The sequence below is a fragment of the Peromyscus californicus genome, unplaced genomic scaffold, assembly GCF_007827085.1.
Source record: "Peromyscus californicus insignis strain IS unplaced genomic scaffold, ASM782708v3 Scaffold_6__1_contigs__length_162567912, whole genome shotgun sequence".
Taxonomy (NCBI): Eukaryota; Metazoa; Chordata; class Mammalia; order Rodentia; family Cricetidae; genus Peromyscus; species Peromyscus californicus.
This window is the reverse complement of record NW_026294584.1, coordinates 41384494-41410079: the sequence shown is the minus strand read 5'-3', so window position 1 is coordinate 41410079 and position 25586 is coordinate 41384494. Positions and strand designations below refer to the sequence as shown.

The window sequence follows — 25586 nt, the reverse complement described above, 5'->3', positions numbered from 1 at the left end:
CCCTTATAACACGTTAGTGACAGCAGCAAATGGATTCTTGAAGCTTAAATTTTAGGCCACAGCAGCAGACTCTCTGCTCGGCATATCCCTGATTAGCAACCTCCTCTTCAGAACTGCGCACTCCAGCGCTGCCAAGGATGTAAGGCTTAGCTTTCAGAGGGAGAGCAGGAGGGAAGAAAGGAAGTTGGGGGGAGGTATGGTTTTCTACTGCTCTGTAAACTGTGTCATTACTGCCTAGAAAAAAAAGCAATTGCTTACAGAGACATGGAAGAAGCAATAAAATACTGGGTATAGACACACCCTGTGCAATAAGTAAAATGCAGAGTGGATTCCTATCCAAAGCCTGTTCATCAGCTCAGTTATATAGACTACACTGGAACAGCTCTATTTCTCAGGAAGCTGTTCTTCAGGATAACTGAAGTATGCTCCCATGGCTCTCTTTCACTACAAGTTACAGATCTCTAATCAAGCCATCCTCATGTAAACGCACCAAGAGATCACCCAAGGCTCAGGAGCAGAAATCTATAAGGACAAGTCACCATCTGGACTCAACATTACATGCACTAAATCCAATTCCTTCCACATCGCTTGAAGCCCAGTTGTAACAGGAAAAATGTCTTCATGATGGTAAGATATAGGCTAAAGGCTACCACAAGTCAGGAGAACTACAGAGCTGTGTCAGGGGAAAGAAGTACCGATCCCTTTCTTTGGCCCTCTGCCATACTGCCTATCTGCACAGCCACCCACAATGTTAACTGTGAGGCCAGGGGTTGCTGCTATTTGGCTTCGTAGAACCCTGCACCATGCATCAAATGACAAAGCCTTCCAACAGCTTTCTCAGCTACAGACACCCTCCCAATAGCACCCCAGCCATGTCCAACAACAGCTCTGACACTACTAGCAATCTCAGTAAGAAAGAAGCAAAGCAAGCACCAACCAAAACAGGGCTTCTCCACTACGATCAGACAGTGCCCTTTGATGAGGCCACTAGAAAGGAGACACACACCCTTTACCTCACTGATACCGGACATCCGGTTGTTTCTCCTGCACCCTAGCATTGTGTGCTTATGTCTATTCTCCCTAGTTCATCACAGAAGGACACATGCAATCTTGCTTTAAAAAAAAAAAAAAAAAGTTAGCCGGGCGGTGGTGGCACACGCCTTTAATCCCAGCACTGGGGAGGCAGAGCCAGGAGGATCTCTGTGAGTTCCAAGCCAGCCTGGTCTACAGAGCGAGATCCGGGACAGGCACCAAAACTACACAGAGAAACCATGTCTCAAAAAACCAAAACAAAAAAAAAAAAAAAAAGGTAATAATCACAACAATATCCTGGTACAAGCCAACTAAGTACAGTCATATCACATACTACCATAGATAACTAAAAGGAAAGCACACATCAGACAAAATTTCTATGGGCAACATCCTACAAAATACCTCACTGCTCCTCAAAACAATCAAGGTCACAAGGAAAGCATGGAGAGTCTGACACGCTGTAAAGTAGTAAAATAAGCAAATTTAACGTTACTGAAAGAGAAAAAAGACATTACAAGAAATCTAAATAAAATACTGACTTTAATTAATACCCACAAATTAATATTGGTTCATTAATTGTAACAAATGCACACACTCATGTAAAATACCAAAATACATTAGGGTGGCAATGAACAGTAATATGTGGACTCTTGGCATTGTCTATTCTGAAACCATCCTATGACTCCTCCTAAATCTCTTCCCAGTCATATCTGCCAGCTGCAGCACTAATGAAATCTTCCACAAGCCTTAGCCGATGTGCTGTAGTGGAGGCTAATGTTCCGGCCAAACCATCCCTACAACTTCCTTGCCTCATGCTGGCCTTTGATAAGGTCAGACTAGTGACAATTTTTTCATTTCTTTGTTTTCTGATGTCTCTGTATGACTGCATGAGAATATACTGGCCAGTTTAGATCACACCAAACATATTAAGTATCTTTGCTTCAAAGTTCATCAAAGAGCCACTTCCACTCAGCATAAAACTAGAAATTGGGCAAGAAAAACAAATAAAAGGCATAAAAATTGGAATAATAAAATTATACTGCTGACAAAACATATGAAGAAACCCAAGGATTCTACAAATATTAAACCAACAAATGAATTAATAAAGTAGTGGAAACAAAATCAGTTATTTCTATACATTAGCAATAACATCTGAATTTCATCCCCAATAGCAAGCATCACAAAGAACAAAATGCTTAAGAATAACCATAACCACGGAAGTAAAAAAACAAAAACCTTATTATACAATGCAAATTATAAAGCACTGTTGAGGGAGTTGGAGGAACAGCTTAGTAGGCAAAGTGCTCCCTGTGCAAGAATGAAGGCCTCGGTTGAGATCAGCCCTGCCCCCACAACACCGTGTCAAAAGCCAAGTGTGGCAGTACATGCCTATAATCCCAGTACCGGGAGGCAGAAACAAGAAAATTGCGTTTGGTGGCTAGCCATTTTACCTAACTGATGGTAATTCAACTTCCGGCCTGCGCATGCATGTGCACATGCACATTTCACATACACATATAAAAACTGTTAGACAACAAAGATAAACAGAAACACATCCCAAGATTATGGATTAGAAGATCTAATATTGACAATAAGTAAATATTATTTTGGGTGGGTTCTTTGCTGGTTTGATTTTGTTAATTTGTGAACTTAATGCAATCCTATCAAAATTCCAAATGTAATTACTTTTGCTTTCTTTTCTCCTAAAATGAAATGTTTCACTCATTTACATGGCATCCTTATGTGTAATACTGCTGTCAATCTGACACAATCTAGAACCAACCAAGAGATGAATTCCTGAGCATACCGGTGAGGCATTTACTTAAGTGGGTTAACCGAGGTGGGAAGATCATCACCACCACCCCCACCACCCCCTGTCACAGCCTGGGTCCTTGACAGAATAAAAAGGAAGAGAAGGAGCTGGGCACTGGCATGCATGGATTCATTGTTATCTTGTTCTCACTGTGGATACAGTAAAACTAGTCCCCCCTTCAGACTCTTACTGCAACAAATTCCCTGCCATGATGGACTGTAAGCCAAATAAACCTCCAGTAGCTGCTTTTAGTCAGAGTTTTAGCACAGCAAGAGAAAAGAAGCTAGGAGAGAAATCAGTAGCAGAAGTAGGGTTGCTGCTAAGATAAACCTAACTGAGGTTTCTTAAGCCACTGAAAATATTTTGTGACGAGAATGTGGAAGAGTTTGGTACTTACAGCTAGAAGAGCCAGGGAAGGCGGCTGGAAGTAGTCCACTGTTTTCTTGAGAGCAAATGCAACGTGACAAGTTTTGTCAAACTCCTACCTTGCCTTCCCTGGTGATGGACTATATGTTGAGTTGTGAGCTCTCTCTCTCTCTCAAACAAATGGTTTGTCAGGGTATTTTATCACAGTGACAAGAAAACAAAGTAAGATAACAAGCCAATTTGTGTGTATCCTTCAAGTTTTACTATATGTACCACTTAAATGAGCAACAAAAGAGGTTTGACGGGTTGTTCATTGATTTGATTTTGGCTTGCAGAAATAGGAAAACCCATAACAAAATTCATACTGGAACTCAAAGGACCCCTAAATAGGCAAAAGAACAAAACTGGATGATGCATGCTTGTTTATCTTAAAACTTACTATAAAGCTACAATATGGAAAGCATACAGGACTGTCAAAGACTTGCAATTCAGACAATGGAATAGTGCAAAAAACGGACCTTTACATATGTGGTCAAAAGGCCACTGACAAGGATGGAGATTCATAAGTGAAGAAGGACAGTCTGCAACAAATGATACCAGGAAGTTAGAGACATGAAAGAATGAGCTGGACCCTCACCTAGTGCCATACCAAAAACTGAGTCAGACTGGATCCATGACTTAACTATGAAACTTTTAAATCTTAGAAGAAATTCACTGTTTTGCATCAGCAATGATCTATTAGATATAAAACCAAACTGGATTGCCTAAAAATTGAAAATAAATAAACAAAAATAACCACTGTGCTCCAAAAGTAGAACTAACAGTAAAAGGGCAACCTATAAAATACGAGACCATATTTCTAAACCATGCATTTGACAAAGAGTTCATACCCAGAATATTTGCAAAATTCCTAAAACTCTACAACAACAAAAACAAGCAGTGCAATTAAAAATGGACAAAAACACTGGGTTCAATACCCAGCACTCTAAACCATTTTTAAAAACTGAAAAACAGGTAAAGGACTTTGACATCTCCCTAAAGCGACTACACAAACAGATGACAGCACAGCTCAACACCACTAATCACTAAAGTTAATGTAAAGCAAAACTATAAGGAGATGCCACAGCAAACCTATTTGGATGACTTCTCCAAGAAAATAAATAAACTGGGGTAGGGAATCTCAGCTTTGATGCTGAATAACTCTTGAACTAGAAACACAGCAATATTGGGGTAAAATCAATTCCATGCTAACTAAATGATTGCATTCTAGCAGATCCATGCTATATCCATAGCTACCTACCATACAACCTGATCTCCAATGCTGGTCATGGCTACCACTGCCAGCCAACTACCTGGGCTCTTCAGGCAAAAGTCTCAAAGGATAAGCCTGAAGGATGGAGTTTGAGTAGTTTTACATCTTTTCAAAGCACAAAGTGGGGTGCTGTTTGTTTATGTTATTAGAGAACTAACATGAGGTCTCTAACAAGCGGGGCAGTGAGAAGACAACTCTTTGGGACAAGCTCTTTTCCCCTCCCCCCAACAATGCTATTCAGGTCTGTGAAATCTGCAATGCCCACAGATCCAGCAGTAGGGACAGGGAAGCCAAGCCACGTGCTCAGGGGACCATATGGCTACAAACTGCACAGATCAGCTAAAACGCCACAGGGAAGGCAGGCAGGGTACTGGCAGGCCACAACAGGCACAAAAGTCTCAGGCAGACTCAGCTAATCGCTGTGAAGGGAACATGCTTCTCTGCTAACCTGGAGAGACAAGGAGAGCCCTCCTTTGGAGCTCTTTCTTTGAGGGATAAAACCACTTAAGCAGATGATGGAAACCAATCTTTCAACACACCACATGTATCAAGAAAATCCTTAGTTGAGTTTCAGATTTCTCACAGTGAACCTTTTGACAAACACTCATCTACAGCTCTCCAGAAATCAACTATCAGACATCAAAGCATCCTAATGAAGAGGTCAAGAGTCACCCTTTCAAGGACTTCTGGTTATTTTAGTTGTGTTCTATACAAATAGTGCCTTTAAACCTGGTAACTACAGAAGAAAGAGCCCTGTTTGGAATTGATTGACAGGACTGTGGGTGTGAGGGCCTTTGTTCGGCTTCCTTGAAAACTTACTGGGCATCATTAACACACCTTTCTTTTGTTTGGGGTTGGGGGTAATGCAGGAGGTCATGGAAATGGCACTAAGGATTGAACCTAGGCCCACACACATGCTTGGCAAATATTCTACCACTAAGCCACACTCCCACCTCTTAACATTTTCAATTGTTTACAAATGACTGCCAAGTCACAGTTGGTTTGGGGTTACAAAAAGCAGTGGCCTGCCAAGCATAACATATTTATTTTGAGTTCCTTTCAGAAGAAGCTGGTCAATCCTTCTTCAGAAAAAATATTAGAAACCAAGCTTGCTTCTATCAGGTAATATTGCTGAAGACCTATTTGCAAATATGTTCTAACCACCTCTAAGGCAATAACTATCATTTACAGATATTCACTACACTTTCTAAATATGGGGAAAATTACCAGCTTACACAAACAGCAACCTTCTTGAGACTGGTTAAATAAATTATGGTATAGCATCACAATGGGATATTAGGTACCAATTAAGGAAGTTGAACCAAACACTTATTCTGTGTTTCTTTCTCTCTCTTTTTTTTTTAAGGTTTATTTATTTATTATGTATACAGTGTTCTGCCTGCACATATTCCTTCAGGCCAAAAGAGGGCACCAGATCTTATTACAGATGGTTGTGAACCACCATGTGGTTGCTGGGAATTGAACTCAGGACCTCTGAAAGAGCAGCTTTTGCTCTCAACCTCTGAGCCATCTCTCCAGCCCCCCCAAACACTTATTTTGATTTCTTCTCCAATTATTTTTTTTAATGAAAAAAAAATTTAAGTGATGTGTTTAACATCCCTAGTCATCTATTTACATAAGTTCAAGAATATACAGATAACTGGAGAGGTAGATACTGCAGTAAGACCCTGAGAGCTGGTAGGCTCTGACTCCATGGGTTCATAAAAGCCAATCCTGAGCCAGAAGGGAGGAAACTGAACAGTCAATCTGATACATATACCAGAGCCCCACTCCCTAACCCCGGACGCCCAGAAAGACTCAGGAACTAAAAATCAGGCATCTTAAGTAACAACCAAGAGGCTGGACACCAGGACTGGCTTCAACTCTCTGAAACAGCTGCTAAATTTCAAGACATATGCCCCACATCCACACAGTTCCAATCCTTAACAACCTAGTATTAAAACCTTATTCTTAAATGAGAGACAACCAAGGTCTATCAAATACCTGAGGCACCTCTAATGCGAAAAATAAGGAGCCAAAATAACCAACAGGAGAACACAAAGAACACGGAGGGAACTGCAAAATAATTAAAGGTATTTCTCCAGAGAGTAGAAGAGAACATGAAACAAATTCTGGAATTTTGATTTTTAAATAGCAATAATAGAAGAGATTCATTCACAGAACAAATGAAATTCACAGAAATGAAAAGGATAAATGAGAGACGAAGAGAAAGAAAGGTCATGCATGCCTACAGTCCCAGCACTTTGGAGGTTGAGGCAGGAGGATCTCAAGTTCAAGGCAAGCCCAGGTGATCAAATACAACCTTCACCTCAAACAATAAAACATTTCTAAAAACAAAGAAAATAAGAAGGAAAGATCCAACACTAGCCACAAAGTATGGCATCCAAATGAGAGGAGTTCTAGACAAAGGAAAAACAGAGAAAATATATGAAAGATAACAAAGCAGTTTAGGTCTAAACACTGAAGCACAATGTTACATCATTATGACGTGACGGAATACTAGGCTTAAAAAGATTTTGGTAATTCCTTCTAGAAAGAAAAAGACTCATACATGGATGAAAATATCAGTCATTTCAGATCACAAAGGGGAGCAGGGGAGACAAACAACAACAAAACCCTAGAAACTAAATGACAACTGAGCAATACTGTATCAATTCTCATGGGAAACGGCATCTGATACACACCCACTGATTATCAACTGAGTGGTTATGGAAAATAGATAGGAACAGCTTCAAAACTTTACCTCAAGCAGTCTGTTCTCATGCAGTTAGAGAACAAATGTGCCACCAAAGTGATACAGCAAATCAACAAGAAAAAGCCACAGGATCCAGCAAGCATAGTCCTAATCTGAGAGGAAGGCAAAGAAAACTCCTACAATGAAATCGAAAGGTGAAACTCATCATGGGAGAAAGAGCAGTCAATCAGTCCAGAGCAGCACTGCCTACGTCTCAAGACAGAATTACTGAGTAAGATCAGCAAACCAAATGAATGTTTTGAGGAAAAAATTTAGACAGGTAGAGAATTTGAGAGTTGAATTAATAATATGTATAATATATGTGCATGTAAATGTTTTCAAAAATTACTAACTCCAGGGAAAACAAAAAATATAGGAAATGAAAATTAGCTTTACTATGCAATATAGCTCTTAATAAAGTAATTAGCATTTACAAGATAAATACTATTAATTTAAAATCATAATCATACTGGAAAATGGGGAAGACCGTGTGTACGTCCATGTGAATATCTGTGTTTGAATGAGAAATCTAAATACATTTTCTCCCACGGAATGAAGGAAAGGAGTTACGCTTACAAAGAAGAAATAACAAATAAACCTTGTATTCCAAAATATGAAAGAGCCATATGTTCCAAGCAGTTGACGTGGCCAGGCATGGTGGCACATGCCTGTAATCCCAGCATGTGGCGGGTAGAGGCAGAGGGATCATGAGTTCAAAATCACAACTACAATAGACTTCGTCTCAAACAAACAAAGCGGCTGCCAATCTGCAGTAGACAATAAGCTTGTACCAGAACACTGTTCCTTTTTGAGCCATTCTTTCTTCATGAATTACTACCTGGACTGTATTCCTCTCAAGCTCCTCATGTCCCATCAAGGTTCTCTGAGCAAGGTGAGTGGTACAGTTTGAGTGTGTAATGTCCCCTACAGGCTGATGTTTGGATGCTTGGTCCCCAGATGATGGTATTGATTTGGGTGGCTATAGGACCCTTGCGATGTGGATTTTTTGGCAGATGTAGGTCACTAGTGGGTCTTGAAGGCTATATACACTGGTGGTTCAAATCTGACCTGAACTCTCTGCTTCCTATTCCAGCCCCTGTGCAGAGCCTGCCACATGCTACTAACTCCATGCACGAGCTAGTGCTGGGGCCAGGCCTGTCCAGGCAGGACACCATCAGCCCAAACACATCACTCCTCTCGAGTTTTCTGTCAGATATTTGGTCACAACAATGAGGAAAGCACAGATACAATTTGTACAGATCAAGGGCCCTCAGATTTTATGTAACGGGCCAGATAGTAAATATTTCATACTTTGCAACTGATTCAACAGCTCAGTACCAACTACATACCCCAGTAACAATCTGATTAGTAGGGTATGAAGAGCCACTAGCAAGCATGGCAGCACAAGCCTTTTAACCTAGCATTTGGGAGGCAGAGGCAAGTGCATGTCTGTGAGTTCGAGGCCAGCCTGTCTACATAATGAGACTGTCTCAAAGAAGAAAAAGAGCCACAGACAGTGCTCAAACAAGTACACCTGGCTATAGCCCGATTTACTCATGACAGAGAAGCTTAATTTCACAGAGCTTTCACATGCCACACAATAGTCTTTTTCTTTATAAAATTCACAAGCCAGGCACTACTAAGGGCAGAGCCATGCTTGATGCATGGGCCCATGGTTTGCCAATCTGGAGATGGGAAGTATGAAGAGCCAAGTGGAGAAGCAAAGCTCTATTACAATCCTTCAAGAAGAATGTGGGCTTTGTTTACCTTCTCTGTGCTTGGCCGTTTCACACACCAAAATGATGCTCAAGAATTTTTAAAACTCAAGAAAAACATAAAGTCTTTTTTCTAGCCATAAAGATAATTTTCTAAGTAGGTGACTATTCAAATGACCTAAATTTACATCAAGGTTCTAGAGAGATGGCTATCCTTCATAAACCCCACTTGGATAACATAATAAATAAAAATTTAATGTAGTGATTAAAATACTCATTCTGTTTAAAAAACAAAACCCAGAGAGCAAAGAGTCCCAAACTTAGAAAGTAGAAGAATGTTAAAGGAGCCATTTTTCCCTTTTCAAGTTGACAACAGAGTCACATTTAAGATAAACATGTCCCTGTAATCCGAGCATCCTGAGACTGAGCAAGGACAATTGCAAGAAGGAAGCCAACACCAACAATAGTGAGACCCTGTCTCAGCAAGGCTATTAGTTTAACCGTTTACTTCTCTAGAATTCTTCCTTACTAGCAACCCCTTAGTTCCCCAATCAGCAGGATCTGCTAGGGGCATCTTTCCAAGTCTCATCTATATCACTGGTACCATAGCCTCTCAGTGATATTAGCATACTGAAGACCCATTTCCCTGCTGAGCAGATGGTCATCCTTTGCGTAGATACAGTCTTCCTTATAAGACATATAAACAAAACTAAATGAGCTTCAAGATGGCAAAACAACCCATGTCCAAGTGCACAACAGCATATTCATCAGAGAAAGGAAACAAAGGTCCATTCCAAGATATGGGATGGGGACTACGTCCCCTTGGACAAACCCTGTTCATGTCCACTAACGAGAGTAATTAACATCACCTAACAGCTACTTAGACACTTGCTATGGAGGGGAAGAGGCCAGCTGAGCTCTGTAACCTAGTACTTTGAGCACGGTAAGACAGAGACAGACAGTCAGACAGGCTGGCAGGCAGGTGCAGAGAGAAAGAGGGGAGGGAGGGAGGGAGGGAGGGAGGGAGGGAGGGAGGGAGGGAGAGAGAGAGAGAGAGAGAGAGAGAGAGAGAGAGAGAGAGAGAGAGAGAAAGAGAGAGAGAGAGAACAAATCAGCCAATTCCTCAGAATTTTACCATTCTAAGATAGTTTGGGGATTCCTCAAGCTGACAGTGCCACCTAGTGACTTTCCAACCTAAATTCATGGATAAGTGATGAAGACAGTCACTGTCCACAAGTGAGGATATTTAACCACCCTCTGTCTATAAATAGACAAAATCTTCAGTGCCTCTTAGCAAAAGCAAAAACAGACTGAAAGCTTCATAGGATTTGGGAAAGTATAGAACTCTACCACTCAAATTACTGAAACCTTAAAAGGAAAATCTTTTGCACAGTACTGGTGATATAACCACTTAATTTATTCAACAGCTCTAGTTCCCTGGGAAGCAAGCAATCCACCCCAACACACATCAGCCAATAAAGAATTCAGGGCAGGAAAATTACTGAAACCACAATAGTTCCAGAAAGAATGAAGAGAAAGCTGAGGACACAGGAAATTCCAGAGTGCCAGTTGTAAAGCAAAGCAAATAAAAAGGTATCTCAAATTTGAGAGCTATTTTGAGCTAGTAATGCCTACAACTTAAATCCAAGAACTTACAATGAACTTATTCTAATTTACAATGAGAAATCACACACACACACACACACACACACACACACACACACACACACACACAGGGTGGGGTAGCTTCTCTTGAAATAGTCAAGAGCTACAGCATTTCTAATTATTCAGATTCTTGTATTATCATTGGCCTGGCGATGTCTACTTGGCATAACAAAATGCTAAGAATGACTCACCTTGGCAACAAACTGCTTGTCCTTTTGGTCCAAATTAGCAGTAGGAGCCACATAGTCTCTCCATATTCTCAGCCTGCGTTCCTTGGCAAACCTGGCAACAAAGCAAGAACACAAGATCATTCACGGACCAGTCCATTTCACTTGAACCCAGCAGCACTGCAGGAGCAGGTAATGCAAGAAAATCCTACTACCCTACCCTGTGGACAGATCCAGAAGAAAGACCGTAGTTAAACCTGAACAAAGCCTGACTACAAATGTAATGTGTGCAGCAAATAGAAAAACCAAGATGCATGAACCTAATAAACTTATGAATGGCCCAGTGAGATCCCAGTATTCAACTGTCAGCGCTCAGAGAGCACAGGTTCCCCTAAATAATTAACCCTTTACTTATCTAGCATCTTCTGACTGAGTACTATAATACAGAGCACTGATTTTCTTTTCCTTCTTTCTTTTTCTTTTGTTTGTTTGTTTGTTTTTCGAGTCGGGGTTTCTCTGTGTAACAGCACTGGCAGTCCTGTCCTGGAATTCACTTTGTAAAACAAGCTGGGCTCAAACTCACAGAGATCCGCCTGCCTCTGCCTCCCAAGTGCTAGGATTAAAGGCGTGCGCCACCACCGCCCGGCCAGAGCAACTATTTTCTTAAACAAGAAGATACACATGAAAACATTTTTAAAGAATCAGAGGTCTGCCTGATTGCCATCTGAATTGTAAAAGGGTTACCAGCTACCAGATTCAAGTCAGAAAACATCAATACAGTATTATCTATCTAAATTGTACTTGAAAAATAAGACAAAATCTGCAGATTTTCATTAATAAAACTTCAAAAACCATGTTGTCAGAAATTCATTTCAAAATACTAAACCCAGTAGATTATTTCCTGAGTCAGACCAAGAGTGGGAAATCGAATATGTGCAAGATTAAAAAAAAAAAAATCAATGAAGAGCTGCTTTAAACTATTGATGAACAGTGGATGCACGTGCAGTGGGAAAGAACTATTATTTCTGAGAACAGTAACGCAACCATTCTAAGCTGCACTGAAATGGAAAATGACAAAGAAGGATGCAGTAGTTGTAAAGTACATAAGGCATTTCCACAGAGAGAATATAATTGTACCCACAATACAAGTAGCTCAGATATGGGATGCAATCATGCAGTGAGATATGATTTGTATTCTCTGGTCTAAGTCTGTTTTGCAGTGACTTTAAAAAATCTATAGTCTCCTACAGCTGTTAGAAAACATAGATATTATTTTAATTGTACTCACTGTCTTCAAAGACAGGCAGGAACTGAAACAAACGTCAAGAAAATTTATCAACCAAAATAAGAACTTAGAGCAGTAATGAGTAGAAAATAGAAGTTTCTGAACCAAAGCAAGAAAGAAATTGAGCATAATAGAATAATCACAAGTATTTAAAGCACTTTATCATCTATAAGGCTACTGTATCTTTCCAATTAAATTATGGCACAATATACAGAGTTTTGTTTTGTTTTTCCAGAGATTCTCTGTGTAGCTTTGCAGCCGGTCCTGGAACTCCCTCTTATAGATCAGGATGGCCTCGAACTCACAGAGATCCACCTGCCTGTGCCTCCCAAGTGCTAGGATTAAAGGCATACACCACCACCGCCAGACAATATATAACTTTTAAAAAGCTAAGTAAACCCTCTTGCTTTTCATCAGACAAGATACATTTGTCAAATATATCCTATCAAATGACGCAGATTAAAATATGTTTCCAGAAAAACTTGCAAATGTCTCTGCTTATAGACTCAGGAGGATGTAAAAGTCCTCAGAAAAGACCTAACGAGTACTAGAATCATTTTTTTTTCTTTTTCTTTTTCCTTAGCTGTATATCTGAATGATAAAAAGCAAATTAACAAAACCAGTATAATTTTAAGATTCTGAGCTAAGGTTCTATGCCAGGACACTTAAGGACAGTCCGCTGTCACCAAGACTCAAGTTTCTACTTCTGCTCATTGCTGTTGTGGAACTGGAGGTTCAGGTTTGCATGGCATTGTCCCCTTCCGTAATTCCAGGTACCTGCTGTATTTTCTTCCATCTACTCTACCAAATGTTGAGTTCAGCTAAACATCTAGCTCCTCATGACCTTGATACCTGAACAAGCTACCAGTCTTTAGAATGCCATGTCTTGTGGAAGGTTACCATCACCTCAGGAATGTATTAGCATGTATAATTTAAACACACTTGCAAACACATTAGAGCTGCCAGCTGCTATGCACTGGTTCTAGTTAAGACCAACAGGCTCCACCTCTCCATCACAGCTCTCGTCTTGCTGATAATTCACTCCACCATGCTGAAATGAGTCTCGAGTTTGTTTCATTTCAAACACCTAAAACATAGAACACTTAAGAGAGGAACCTAGAGAAAAGTGACTTAAAAGCATTTAAAAAGAGTCGGGCAGTGGTGGCCCACACCTATATTCCCAGCACTCGGGAGGCAGAGGCAGGAGGATCTCTGTAAGGTTGAGGCCAGCCTGGTCTATAGAGCGAGTTCCAGGAAAGGCAGAGCTGTTAGACAGAGAAACTCTGTCTCGATAAACAAACAAACAACAATAACAAAAATCTCCTTAAAGTAAATCAAATAAGGTGGGCTGGCAAGACGGCTTGGTCGGAAAAAGTGCTGCCACCATGCTAATGACCTGAGCTCAATCCCCAGGACCCATGTGGTGGGAAGAAAGAACCAACTCAACACGAGTTGTCCTCTGAGTTCTACACACTGTGGCATGTGCACACCCACATACATACCCTGAGCCCTTACTCCCCAGCATAACTAACCTAGACCTAAAGGTTAATGTTTGAGTCACTCCATATGATAGCCCACCTTCTCTTGGGATTTCCCGATTCCTTTACTGAAGTAAACAGGCAATACCACAGAGGGGGGAGAGAAGATGGCCAGACTTTTCACCTGAATACTTAGCAAGGCGCCCAGCAGGCCTTACCTCTCAGCTGCCCTCAGCTTTTCTGCACCCCGGGTGTAAACTGCAATTGACCAGTCCACACAGCGTGCAAAGCCTTCCTTCAGGAGGAGCTCAGTGATGTTACCATTCTAAGAAACAAGGCACAAGAAGACAGACACGATTACACATCATTGCCCCAAGAAATCACTTTTCTCTTTCTGACACAGCAAACACAGCACTATCTAGCTGGTACTTCAAGTTTTCTAAAATAGGAAAAAGTAGGTTCTCTAACTAAGAAATCACACCCAAGACATGGGATGCCATTGTTAAGACTCCTTTCAGCAGCCTTGCCCTCATATCCCAACAACACCCAGCACAGCAACTCTACTGAACAGGAGCAGAATAAATGTTAGTGGCACTGAATGGAATTGACATTTCAATAGCTCTTCTTGGGGGCAGAGGAGGATGTTAATCTTTAGAAGAGATTACTCCTTATTCTTCTCTGCCCCTAAGAATCAGCACTTTCTCCCCTTTTCAGAAGCAGAAAGCTGAAGAACAGACTGAGTGGGAAAAGCATAAGCCACATTTTTCCTGGTGAATAACAATTCATATTCTACTGTGACACAGAAAACCATCTGGCAGGGCATGGCCAGAGAGTCAGCACTCCAGAAGAAACAGACATGACCTTGGCACCCTGCAAACCAAGCCTCCCAGCCTTCTACAGCTGCCATCGTGGGAGTCATCTGGCTGGAAAAGTAACAGTAGATTAACTGTGTGTTATATCTCCATTACAATAGTAAAAATCAACTTAGTTTTCATATAGCAAGGTCACTTCTTGTGCAAAAATAACACATTTATCAAAGTGCACAAGAGGGTCAAACTCCATCCACATTTAAAATGAACAAACAAACAAACAAAAACCTAGTTCCCACTCAAACCAGAATTAGAAGGTAACTAGTTAAAGATTAGAATACAGGAAATAATTTTTCCATTTACCAGTCTCCTCCTGACTAATGTGGCAATACTTCAGGATAGCTGACTTCTAGACCTACATATGAACCTCCCCAATCCCACTCCCCCACTTCTGCAGGATGTGGACAACCCCAGCCTTCCACTGGCAACTTTCAGACTCAGAGACTTCCCTTTATGAAGCCAGGAATATTTGACATTAACTCCCTAAAAGCTCAATGCACTGATTTGTGCAACTACATGACAAATGGTATCTAAATAGAAAAGGCTCAAGTCATTAGATAATAATACCAAAAGTAAAATTAAAAAATTCTGCCAAAATCTGAGATAATGTTGCACAGAGAGAAAGAGCAGCAAACTGAATACATGGCAGACCCATCCAACCCACCCTGCAGGGCACACTCACTGGATGAAGGATGGTACCCAGAATGTTCTGATTGTGACAGCTCTCCAGAATAATCTGAACATCCCTCTGAAGCAGTCTCGACTCCGTGAAAAACTTGGCTTCTGCAGCAAAAGGCTCTGGTGTTTCACTACCATCTGCTTCTCGCCGAAAAGTTGGACACTAAAGAAAGGTAAGGATGATGAGGAAGGCAGCTTAAGTAGAGCCAGATGCCCTCCACCCACATCAGGTTTCCAAGGGGCATGAAGACCACAGCCAAAGCTCAGGGAGTTCTAAAAACTGCTCTTCTGACCATCTTTAAAACAACCAGACCAATCAAGCGTCTTGCTAAAGGTAAAGGAAACATACTATGTGGGGAAGCATTTTAAGGATCGGGCAGTACCCTATTTTCAATCCCTGATTTTTTTTTCCCCGAGACAGGGTTTCTCTGTGTAGCTTTGGAGCCTGTCCTGGAACCCGCTTTGGAGACCAGGCTGGCCTCGAACTCACAGAGATCCGCCTGCCTCTGCCTCCCGAGTGCTGGGATTAAAGGTGTGCGCCACCACCGCAGGCTGACTGATTTTTTAAGCACATATGGATATTGCATGAATTCAATTCCTAGCTTCCGAGGCACTCATGCCTCCTGCCCTCCTGCCCTTTTCTCCTAGCTTCACATCTCCAACAGTGCCCCATACCAAACAGACCTTAATTACTTGAAATCTAATAGAACTGTCTCACGATGAGCTTAAACCAAAATAACTATGAAGCCCTCTGTCCGATGGCTCATAGTAGGAAGAAAAGTAGATCCAAAGTCCCTGGGCAGAGAGACCGACCTATTTCTGTATACTCCACAAATCCCACGCCCACCGTGCAGCCCAGTTTGTGCTCTAACCTTGATCCCTGACAGCATGACGGTAACAAGGTAGTGATCTGGGAGGAGCAGGGCTCGGACCACACTGCCATCTCGAACATGCTCGATGATAGCTGAAGGACAGAACAAACATCTTTGATCATTAGAGAAAGTTGTCCCAGAGTTATACACTACCCGAGCTACTTATACCTAACCCATCTCCTCTCCTTCCAAAAAACCTGAGAAGCCCCCCTCACAGAAGTGGAAAAAACACTGGGATGAGTCCAGGAGAACACAAAGCAAAGCTGCTTTTCTGTCTTCTGAACCTATTAAGACCTCATGAAACTCTCTCCAAAATCTAGGATGTTCACAAAATAACTAGTAACCTACATTGTGCTTGCTTATATTTTTTTAAATCTGTAGTCAGTAAAGGCCCAAACTAGCAAAAACTATATAGCATATAAATATGTTTATATATTTACATGTATATGGATTATGTTTCTACCTCCAAGTTTCAGGGTTAGTTTTAAGTAGTCTTGAGGGAACAGAAAATACACAATGTGCAAAATACTAACAGCTTACAATCAGCAACAGTACAGGGCTAGCCTCTGCTACACATTCCTGTAGTAAGCTTTGTGAACCAACTCAAAGCTCCTTCCAAAGTGCCCCAGTGTTCTCTAACCCTTGAGGATTCCCTTTGGATACTAAGCAAGCAAAAGAAAGACTCGCTGAATCTTATAAACCCCAAGAATCAAAGAAAGCAAACAGCAAGAGAACACCCTGAGTCTGCCTGCCTTTCCCTGCCCTCCTCACCATTGACAGGCTTCTGGTGGTGTGAGTCCACAAAATGCCTTGGGTTCTCAATGGTATACTTGAGGTCCCGGATGGTGTGTGAACCGTTCCCCTCACTCCACATCCCTTTCTTCGATGCTTTTGCTTGTTCCTCACACTCTGAAAGCCGGTTCTGCTCGGGGCTGGGACATGAAAGACAAACAAAACAAAGCTGTGGTTACTGAGTTCACAAACAGCTCTGCAGCTCTTTGCCAGGTGGTTTCTTCAGTACCTTCTCCCTTAAAAGATTCCAAGGCATTTATTTAACCAGAAAATCACCATAAGCACAATTTCCAAATTCCAGATTTGTTCCTTCAAAGGACAGATGAGATTCTAAGAGCATTTAATGAGGGGATCTAAAGAACATGCAGTCCTTCCGCCAGTGAGCAGAACAGAACAAGTTAATGGCTCCAAGGGGAGCCACTCCAGGGGGTACAAATTCATTTAAGCATCCCAGATTCCAGAAGCGAGGTCCAGCTCAACAGGGTTTGGTGCAGGGAAAATGACTAAAAGCCACCCTTAACACTTTCTCTAGCCACAAATCAAGGCTGGGGCCATCTGCAGGGTGCACCGCTGTAACAGATAATGATGGCTCAGAATTACTTAGACATCCAACAAGGTCAACGAGACAATGGCAGTTTGAAAATAAGCCTCGCCGGGCAGTGGTGGCGCACGCCTTTAATCCCAGCACTCGGGAGGCAGAGCCAGGCGGATCTCTGTGAGTTCGAGGCCAGCCTGGACTACCAAGTGAGTTCCAGGAAAGGTGCAAAACTACACAGAGAAACCCTGTCTCGAAAAAGAAAAAAAGAAAAAAAAAAAAAAAAAAAAAGAAAATAAGCCTCTTCTTCATTAGGCAGGAAACCAACAGGAGTACAGCCCAAAAGGAAAATATCAAACCAACAAGTACTTCTTAAGCAGGGGAGTAGTGCAGAAATGACTGTTTACTGTCACATCTGAGCTAAACAAGGAACTACAAGGCCTTTGCAGGATTCCAAACACCAGGGACCATGCACAGCCATACACACGTTGAATTTCCTCTCCTGGTCTCTGGGAATTTCTGTCTAAGCAAGCATGACCTAATATTTCCCAAGCTAGAAGTTCCTCTTCCTTCTCTTCATCCAAAATATAGCCAGAGGATTCAGATATCAAAATTCATAGTAGCCAGATTTAATTAGATTGTGGGGGTAGCAAAAGCAGAAGCAAGTATAAACACTGAGAAGAGGCAACGTTCAGTCTGGAGGGATTAGTACTCCAGTGACAGTAGCACGAAACTGTTAAGGGGTTTGGCTTTCTTCATTCCAGTTGCAAACTGAATTCCCAAGGAAAAAAACATTGCAACAGTAATCATGCCAGTAATTGTCCTTAAGTTAGAACCGTGGCGTGCTTCCAAAAACACCACCTAAAAACAAATGTCTTAATTCAACCAATTCCCACAGGCAACACACAACAATTACAGAGTTCAGCAAAAGTCTCCTTACAATCAGAAAGGACTGCAGGTACACGGTGATTGACCTGGTCCCAAGTCTCAGAGGACAGAAAGAAGGCAAAAGGTGTAACTGTGCCTTTGGCTCATTCTCGTCATGGGTATACCTGATGCAAATATTTATCCAAAGTCTTTTCTTTGGCTACTGCAGTCATATAACATAGCAAGGACTTAATGTTTTAAATAGCATGTTTATAGCCTCCAAATTACTGATGTAGCATATCACTTTTCAGAGACTAAAGTGTTAATTAAAGCCAGCTGCAATCCACCCTACTGAGAATACTAGTGAACTTGAACATGATTTATGTACTATAAGCCTTACGTGTGTGTGTGTGTGTGTGTGTGTGTGTGTGTGTGTGTGTGTGTGTGTGTGCCATTGGCTAGGCAAATATGCTTTTATCTATTAATGAAGTATCCTCAGATCAAGACTACAGGATTAGAAAAGTTTTTACTAACCTTCAAAACAGAATAACTGTAGCCCTGTCAATTAAACAGATTCAAAGCTTTTTTTTCACTGCAGTGTTCCTACACCAGATGAGACAGCCTATCTTTTTATTGTCTATCTCCTCATTAGAATGCTAGCACAGCCTAAGTCTATTCAGTGCTATATTCTCAGTGCATAGAACCCTAATACACAGTTGAGGCTCAATATTTGGGCTGACTGGCTGGCTGGCTGGGTAAATACTCTGGAATTGCATATCTATTGATCTACTAACTCGTGAATAAAACAGGTCTGTTTTTAAAGGAGGTATACATAAATCAAATGCCATTAGTAAATGTTTAGTGACCTCCTGACTCAAAACAACCCAGGAGCAAGAAGATCTCAGAAGAGATTAAAGCACCTGAGGTTATCCATCTTGCAGGAAAAAACAGGAAGGAAATGAAGTAAAACAGTTTACGGTGGCTACCAACGTCTTGGTGCCTCCCAGAAGAACGTCTGAGTGCTGCATACTTACTTATTGGCTCTCATGCCTTCTCTCCGGGTGGCCAAGCCTTCTGCAACTAGTGACTCTGCAATGTTTTCCCCGTTAGTGTCTGAGGAGGGAAATTAACCACATTAGTATCTGAGGAAGGACATGAACCACCAGAGCCAAACCTGCCTCTGCTAGCAACAGCACACAGGATGGGCCATTTTCATGCTCACTCTTCAGGAGGGAGATACTGTGGAGAAAGGTACCAGCAGAATGCAGCACCGGGCTTCTCAGAAAACTTCCAAAACATCTAGTCTCTTGGACAATCTTTTTTCCCAGGACTTTGTTTCTAATTTTCTAGAGTATTCCTAGGCCAAAAGAAATCCTGGGAGCCACAGGAGACTCACACATGGCAGGTAGCTCAGGAAAACAGCAACGAAGATGAAACCTGCTACTGAACACACATCCAGCTTCCTGTATCCTATGTAGTCCCCTCTAATCGGGACTGCACTTGCTCCACTGGGTTCCTGCGAGAATTAAATAATATGTGCAATCACCAACCAGTGCGGGGTCAGGAATTAGAAAAAGGCAGATAAACTCATTTAGTGCCATCTACCACACTTATGCCAGAAAGTCCAATTCCTCTCCATGTCATATTCTCTACTCCAAAGACCACTAAGACAAGCCACACAGCTTAAGACTGACTGACTGTGTCTAGATTTTCTCTTTTACAGAGCAGCCATCAGGACAGGAAAGAAAAAGATGGTAAACATAAAACTTAACCTGATTAAGGTTCCACTTAAGCATTAGGTTCCACCTGAAACATTAATTGCATTTCCATACTATTGGAAAAAGCTTTTAGTCTTGGTATGTCTCTTAAATCTTTGTCGGCTAAAACGATAAAAGAAGACATCTTTGCAGAAATCACTTCATAAAAATCTTTAATATGGCAGAGAGCAAGCTCCCAGACAAACTGTAACACAGCAGTCTAGCTGATAGGTAATATCAGCACAGAATGGAATTCTGCAAGAGTTATATCTATCTAGTATACTACATCCTGACTTCCTCAAGCACTAACAAGTATATGTACATACACAAGTGTACATACATACACATAAATGCACACATCTCTAATGCCTCATCACTAGAAAACACATGTCTCTACAAAGGCAAATTGTGTATTTCTTTTTCTACCAAACAATGTTGAGAACAGTGTTTATACAAAGGACTCTCAAGGTTCTGCAGCTAAGCACCTGGCCTTTGCCCTGAGGTTCCTGTTAAATCTAAACACAGATTTCACTAATACTAATAAATATTACAATGGTTTCCTGAAAACACAAGAATTCTAGGGTGGAGAGTCCAGTCAAAAGATGCAACAGTGAAGGAAAAGTTGTGCACCAAGAGGCCAAAAAGTCAGAAGACAGCGAAGAATGAAGCCCAGGCACAAAACCAGTGAGAAACCATAAACCACGATCAACAACATATCCCCAAGCTCTCAGAAACGTGCTTGTTACAGAACACTAGGAAATGCTGACACTTTGAGAAAGTGAGCTCTCAGTGGGTGATGGTTCATTGACAACTTAAGCAGACTTAGAATCACCAGGAGACACAACTCTAGATGTTTCCAGGGAGGCCAAAGTGAAGAGGGAAATGCTACCCACAATCTGGGTGGCAGCAACAGGTGGGATCACCGTTCAAATAAAAGAGAAAAGAAAAAAGTGAGCTGAGCACCAGCATTCACTGCTCTCTGCTTCCTGACCACAGATGAGATGTGATCAGCCAGTCACCTCATGGTCCTGCTGCCATGTCTTTCCAGCCATGACAGACTGCCAAATCAAAGCGAACCTTCCCTTCCCTTCCTTGAACTGCTTTTATCAAGAAAACTAACACAGAATATTTCTCCCGAAAGGAGAAAAATACATTCTCTTAGACTGAAGCTTCAAAGGAAGCAACAAAATGTGACAGACAGAAAGGGAAGAAGAAAGGTAAACCTAGCTAGAAGCCAAGGATCTCATTCTTGGATGTTATCTATCACATGATGAATAAGAGGGAGTCACAAACGAATAGTATCTTGGAGCTGGTAGAAAACTATCTTATTTTATCTTAGAGGAGTAAGCCTTGGTGTCATACGCCTTAAATCCTAGCACTCAGAAGGCAGAGGTGTTCTGAGTTCCAGGGCAGCCTGATCTATATCGCAAGTTCCAGTCCTAAAAAGACAAGACTAATCATCTTTCTACAGTAAGTTCTAGGCTAATCACAAGTTCTACTCCCCAACCCTCCATAAAATAGAGGACAAGATGGCTCCACTGTCATTCTCAATTCACTTTTCTAAAACTTCTACAATTAAGCTCAGTCTTTTTTTCTTTCTTTTTTTTTTTCCCCCCCAAGACAGGGTTTCTCTGTGTAGCTTTGGAGCCTTTCCTAGAACTCACTCTGTAGCCCAGGCTGGCCTCAAACTCAGAGATCCACCTGCCTCTGCCTCCCAAGTGCTGGGATTAAAGGTGTGAACCACCACTGCCCGGCTAAGCTCAGAAATAATATAAAAATTTTATTCATCTCCTTCTGTGTGATTAGGCAAAACCATGAGGATGAATGGATATTTGCTCTTGGCACACACAGTGTGCCATAAATGCCAAAGTACTTAATCCTCATCCTTTCTGACATCTTTTTTTTTTTTAAGCTCAGTCTTAATGGGATGTCATTATGCTTACCTTCTAATGCTGGCCTAGAGTCAGGCATTGACTATTTAAGTCAAACAGATAATCTAAGTTGCTAGGATATTAGGAAGACTTCTAATTAATTAACCAGTTAGCTTAATAAAAAAAAAAAAAATCTACCCCAAAACTATTCAGGCATTTAAACTGCTGTGACACTGGCATATTTCCCTGTAAAGTGAAGTTGAAAGTAAACTGTGTGTGTGTCTAAAGGGATAATGAACACATTTCTTAACATTTCTTATACATTTATTCTGATAAACTTGTTTTTTAAATTAACACATTTAAGACTAAATCTTTGTGCTGGTCCAGATTAAGCAGGCTTTCTCTTTTAAAAAATGTCATTAGCTATTGTCCAGAAAATATTTAACTAAGTCTTTCACGGTCCCATTGCCCACTTAAAACTCTATTCCCCACTTTTACATTACCTCTATCCAATCCAAAGAAGACCACAACATCTAATATCCCATGAATCATTTGATCTAGCTAAAAATGTGTTTATATGTGCATATGAGCATGTGTCAACACACACAAAGTTGATGATGTAGACCACGTCAAAACTTTACATATTTTTAAACTCTCAGGAGCTTACAAATGAAGAAACTAGGGCTTATAGAGGTAAAGAGTAAAGGGATACAGAATGGGAAAGTCAGAATTCTAACCCCGGCCATCCAATTCAAAAGCCTGTTTTCATTCTATTTTACTTCGAATAAGACAGATTTTTAAAATAACAACCACTGGCCCAAACAGATCCTCTTTTGCTAAAGAGTCCCCAGAAAGAAGAAAAGCTACAAGATAAAAGAATACAGAATGCAATATAGGAAATCTATAGGAATTCAATTAGCACTCCGACCCCAAAGCACAGAGCTGCTGAGTTGCCTCTATGGGAAGAAGAATGGCTACAGTAAACCACATGTCCTACACCAATCCAAGAAAGCACAGGGGTGAACAAGGATCAGGACTGCTGGAGGTGTGCCTCTGTTCTTATGTGTACGTGCCCAGCAGGAACTCCCATACAACCCACAGCAACTGTCCTAGGGTTAACGCACAGCATAGGCCCATTCTGGTCTTCTGCCAAATCAAAACTGATCCTTGGATGAACTTTAGGCTCCAAGAGAAACGAGTCCACTCTTCTTGCTGCTCACCTTTTCCAAGGTAGATCATCCCATACTCTCGTCCCTGGGGAGTCTTGTTTTCTATCGTGAAACAGACTTCCTTCCCAATCAGCTTCTTGCGAAGGAATTCTCGAGCAGGAAATGCCCAAGGCTGAAATACAAAACAGAAGTGTCATGGGAAAACTGCCTACTCCAGACCCCAATCAACATCAAAGCAACTTCATGTCTTCAATAAAACTGTTTAGGCACTTAACCTCAGTCTGGCCAAGGACATGAGGAGGAAATACACACAACTGACTGCACACTTCGGGGCCTCCTAGAAAGGGTCTAGCACTGGATTAACTAGCACAGGCCCTAACACAGGCCTCAGAGCTCTCCAGACACCAACAGCAGCACTGGCCTCCACTACTCTCCGCTCAGTTACAGCTTCCTTTTGCACAATATCTGCCACCATTTTTATAGCACTTCCACGTGCCTGCCAGTGCTCTGACTGCTTTCTGTAGCTCATCCCACTCCCTGACATGGGAAGCCCCCCCAGGAACCACCTAGAGGTGAATCATCATAAATAACAACTACTCCCCCATCTGCTTGTCTCCTTCCAGTCTGCAAAGCACTTGCCTTAATGCCAGTTCAAGGCAAAGCTTTCAGTGCTGTTACTATTTGGGAGTGAATCCCTGCTCAGGTAGGAGCCTTATTTACGCCATTTCTACTGCCGTTCCAAGGACAGCAATAAAGTTGAGAAAGCAGTCCCCAAAATGTTTCCTCTTCTACTTCTACTCTGGTCTAAAACCTGGAATTTGGACAGTAAAATGGCTCAGCAGGTAAAAGCTCTTGCTGCACAAACATGACAGCCTAACTCCAATCCCCAGATCCCAAGCTGCAAAGAGAGAACAGGCACCTGAAAGCTGTCCTCTGGCCTCCACATGCATACTGCAATGTGCACATGCATACACATGTACATGCACACACGTACACACACTGTAATACTAATACTAATAAACTTTGAAAAGATTTTAATGTTTAAAGATCCTAGAATCCTGGGAAGACACCAGTGACAGCTCTTGATAAGGAGCATCTTATAAATGGCAAGATGATTATTATTCCCTCACTCATTCAGGACAGCCGGGGGGAGGGGGGGCACACATAATGGGAAACAAAGTCTCTATGTGAACAAGGTAATCCACAAAGAGATGGTCTTGCCCACATCGTCACTCCTGGGATGGTCCAGGTCTGTCCAACCCACAGGTGGCTGATGATGGCTATAAATGCTTCCCAACATAAAATAGCAAATTATTTAAGAGACTATGAGGGGTTTTTGCATGTGCATATGATTTTTTTTTTCTAACTGCATGGTTCTCAAGTGTTTACTTTGTAGATGACACTGTGTCACAATGTCCAAAGGTTGGACATGCCTGGTAGGGAAGAAGAAAGGTCTCCTCTGAAGCAAGCCTGTCGGAGGAGCCCGGACACTTCAACTGACAGCCAGGGCCTAGCTCCTGTCCCAAGTTCCTCTAGGACAGAAATGGGGAGGGAAGGGTCAAGGGGCCCGACAGCAGCCCACATACTAAGAGTACAGGCATAAAAGGGAAATCTCCCTTACGATTCAATCTTCATAGCCTGCCCACTGTCATCTCTTCACAGTTCAGCATACACACGATAAAATGCAGGTCAGACAGTTAGGAGCCTGAAAAGAAGGTCTGAATAACCTTCTCTATCCAGGAAGCTTATTTTATGAGGTCATTCAATAAACTTCGTCAAAGTTTGAAAACTCCATATAACTTCCTGGAAACCAGAAGCCAATGGAAGATGCAAGTCATGAAAACAGTGCAGTTATTTAACCCAGATAGATAGTGGTTCTAGGAAGCACTCGGCTCAGCTAAGAAGCCCAAAGCAACCTTCTACTCATCTATCCTGCTAGTCCCTTCTCAAAGTACCAACAAGCAAAGAGACGAAGCACCCAACAGCAATACAGGTTCACCATATCACTATGTCTCATTTTTACAATCACCTCATTCCCTAAAAATGAAGACACCACTCACCAAAGTGAAGTCTGATAAGATTCCAATTACAAACTGCATCACAGAAAACGGTTCTGAATCAACAGTACTGAACTTCCTGTATTTTTACTATTTCCTCTAAAAATGTTCAAACTATGGCTGTCTTCACAACAGTATTAATATTCAAACCTCAGTAACACAGTACTTTCTTAATACCTGAGAGAGAGCTCAGCAAGTGCTGCAAAGGGAAGCATATTTATCATGGGTAACAACACTCATCAAGGGTCAGTTCACAAGGAAATACATCTCTAGCCGCTGTGAGAAATCCTCCAGTTTCTATCTACCACAAAGAAACTCTCTAAAAGCTTTTAAGGATTGCTCAAAGAGCATCCATTCTTAGACCCTCGTGTTTTACAGCTCATCTGTCACTAGCTGGTCAGACAATAAAAGCAAGCCACACTAGAGGACTTGAAATGAAAATATACCTGATTCGGGGGGGGGGGGGGGGGGGGGGCGGGGGGGGGGCACCAACTGTCTACAATCTTTTCCAAAGCCAGGCCTTCTTGAAGT

The 25586-nt window shown here is 41.7% G+C and overlaps 1 protein-coding gene across 1 annotated transcript in view; it reads right to left on the bottom strand.

The window, feature by feature from the left end:
• The window catches only part of Snd1 (staphylococcal nuclease and tudor domain containing 1), a 421942-nt gene that overhangs the window by 360473 nt on the left and 35883 nt on the right, over positions 1-25586 (bottom strand). The window contains exons 3-9 of the mRNA XM_052719698.1: positions 23050-23170; positions 19236-19314; positions 16779-16939; positions 16008-16099; positions 15140-15298; positions 13807-13913; positions 10850-10940 (exon numbers count right to left, since the gene is read on the bottom strand). Of these exons, the coding sequence (XP_052575658.1) occupies positions 10850-10940; positions 13807-13913; positions 15140-15298; positions 16008-16099; positions 16779-16939; positions 19236-19314; positions 23050-23170 (810 nt within the window). The remainder of the gene's footprint in view (positions 1-10849; positions 10941-13806; positions 13914-15139; positions 15299-16007; positions 16100-16778; positions 16940-19235; positions 19315-23049; positions 23171-25586) is intronic.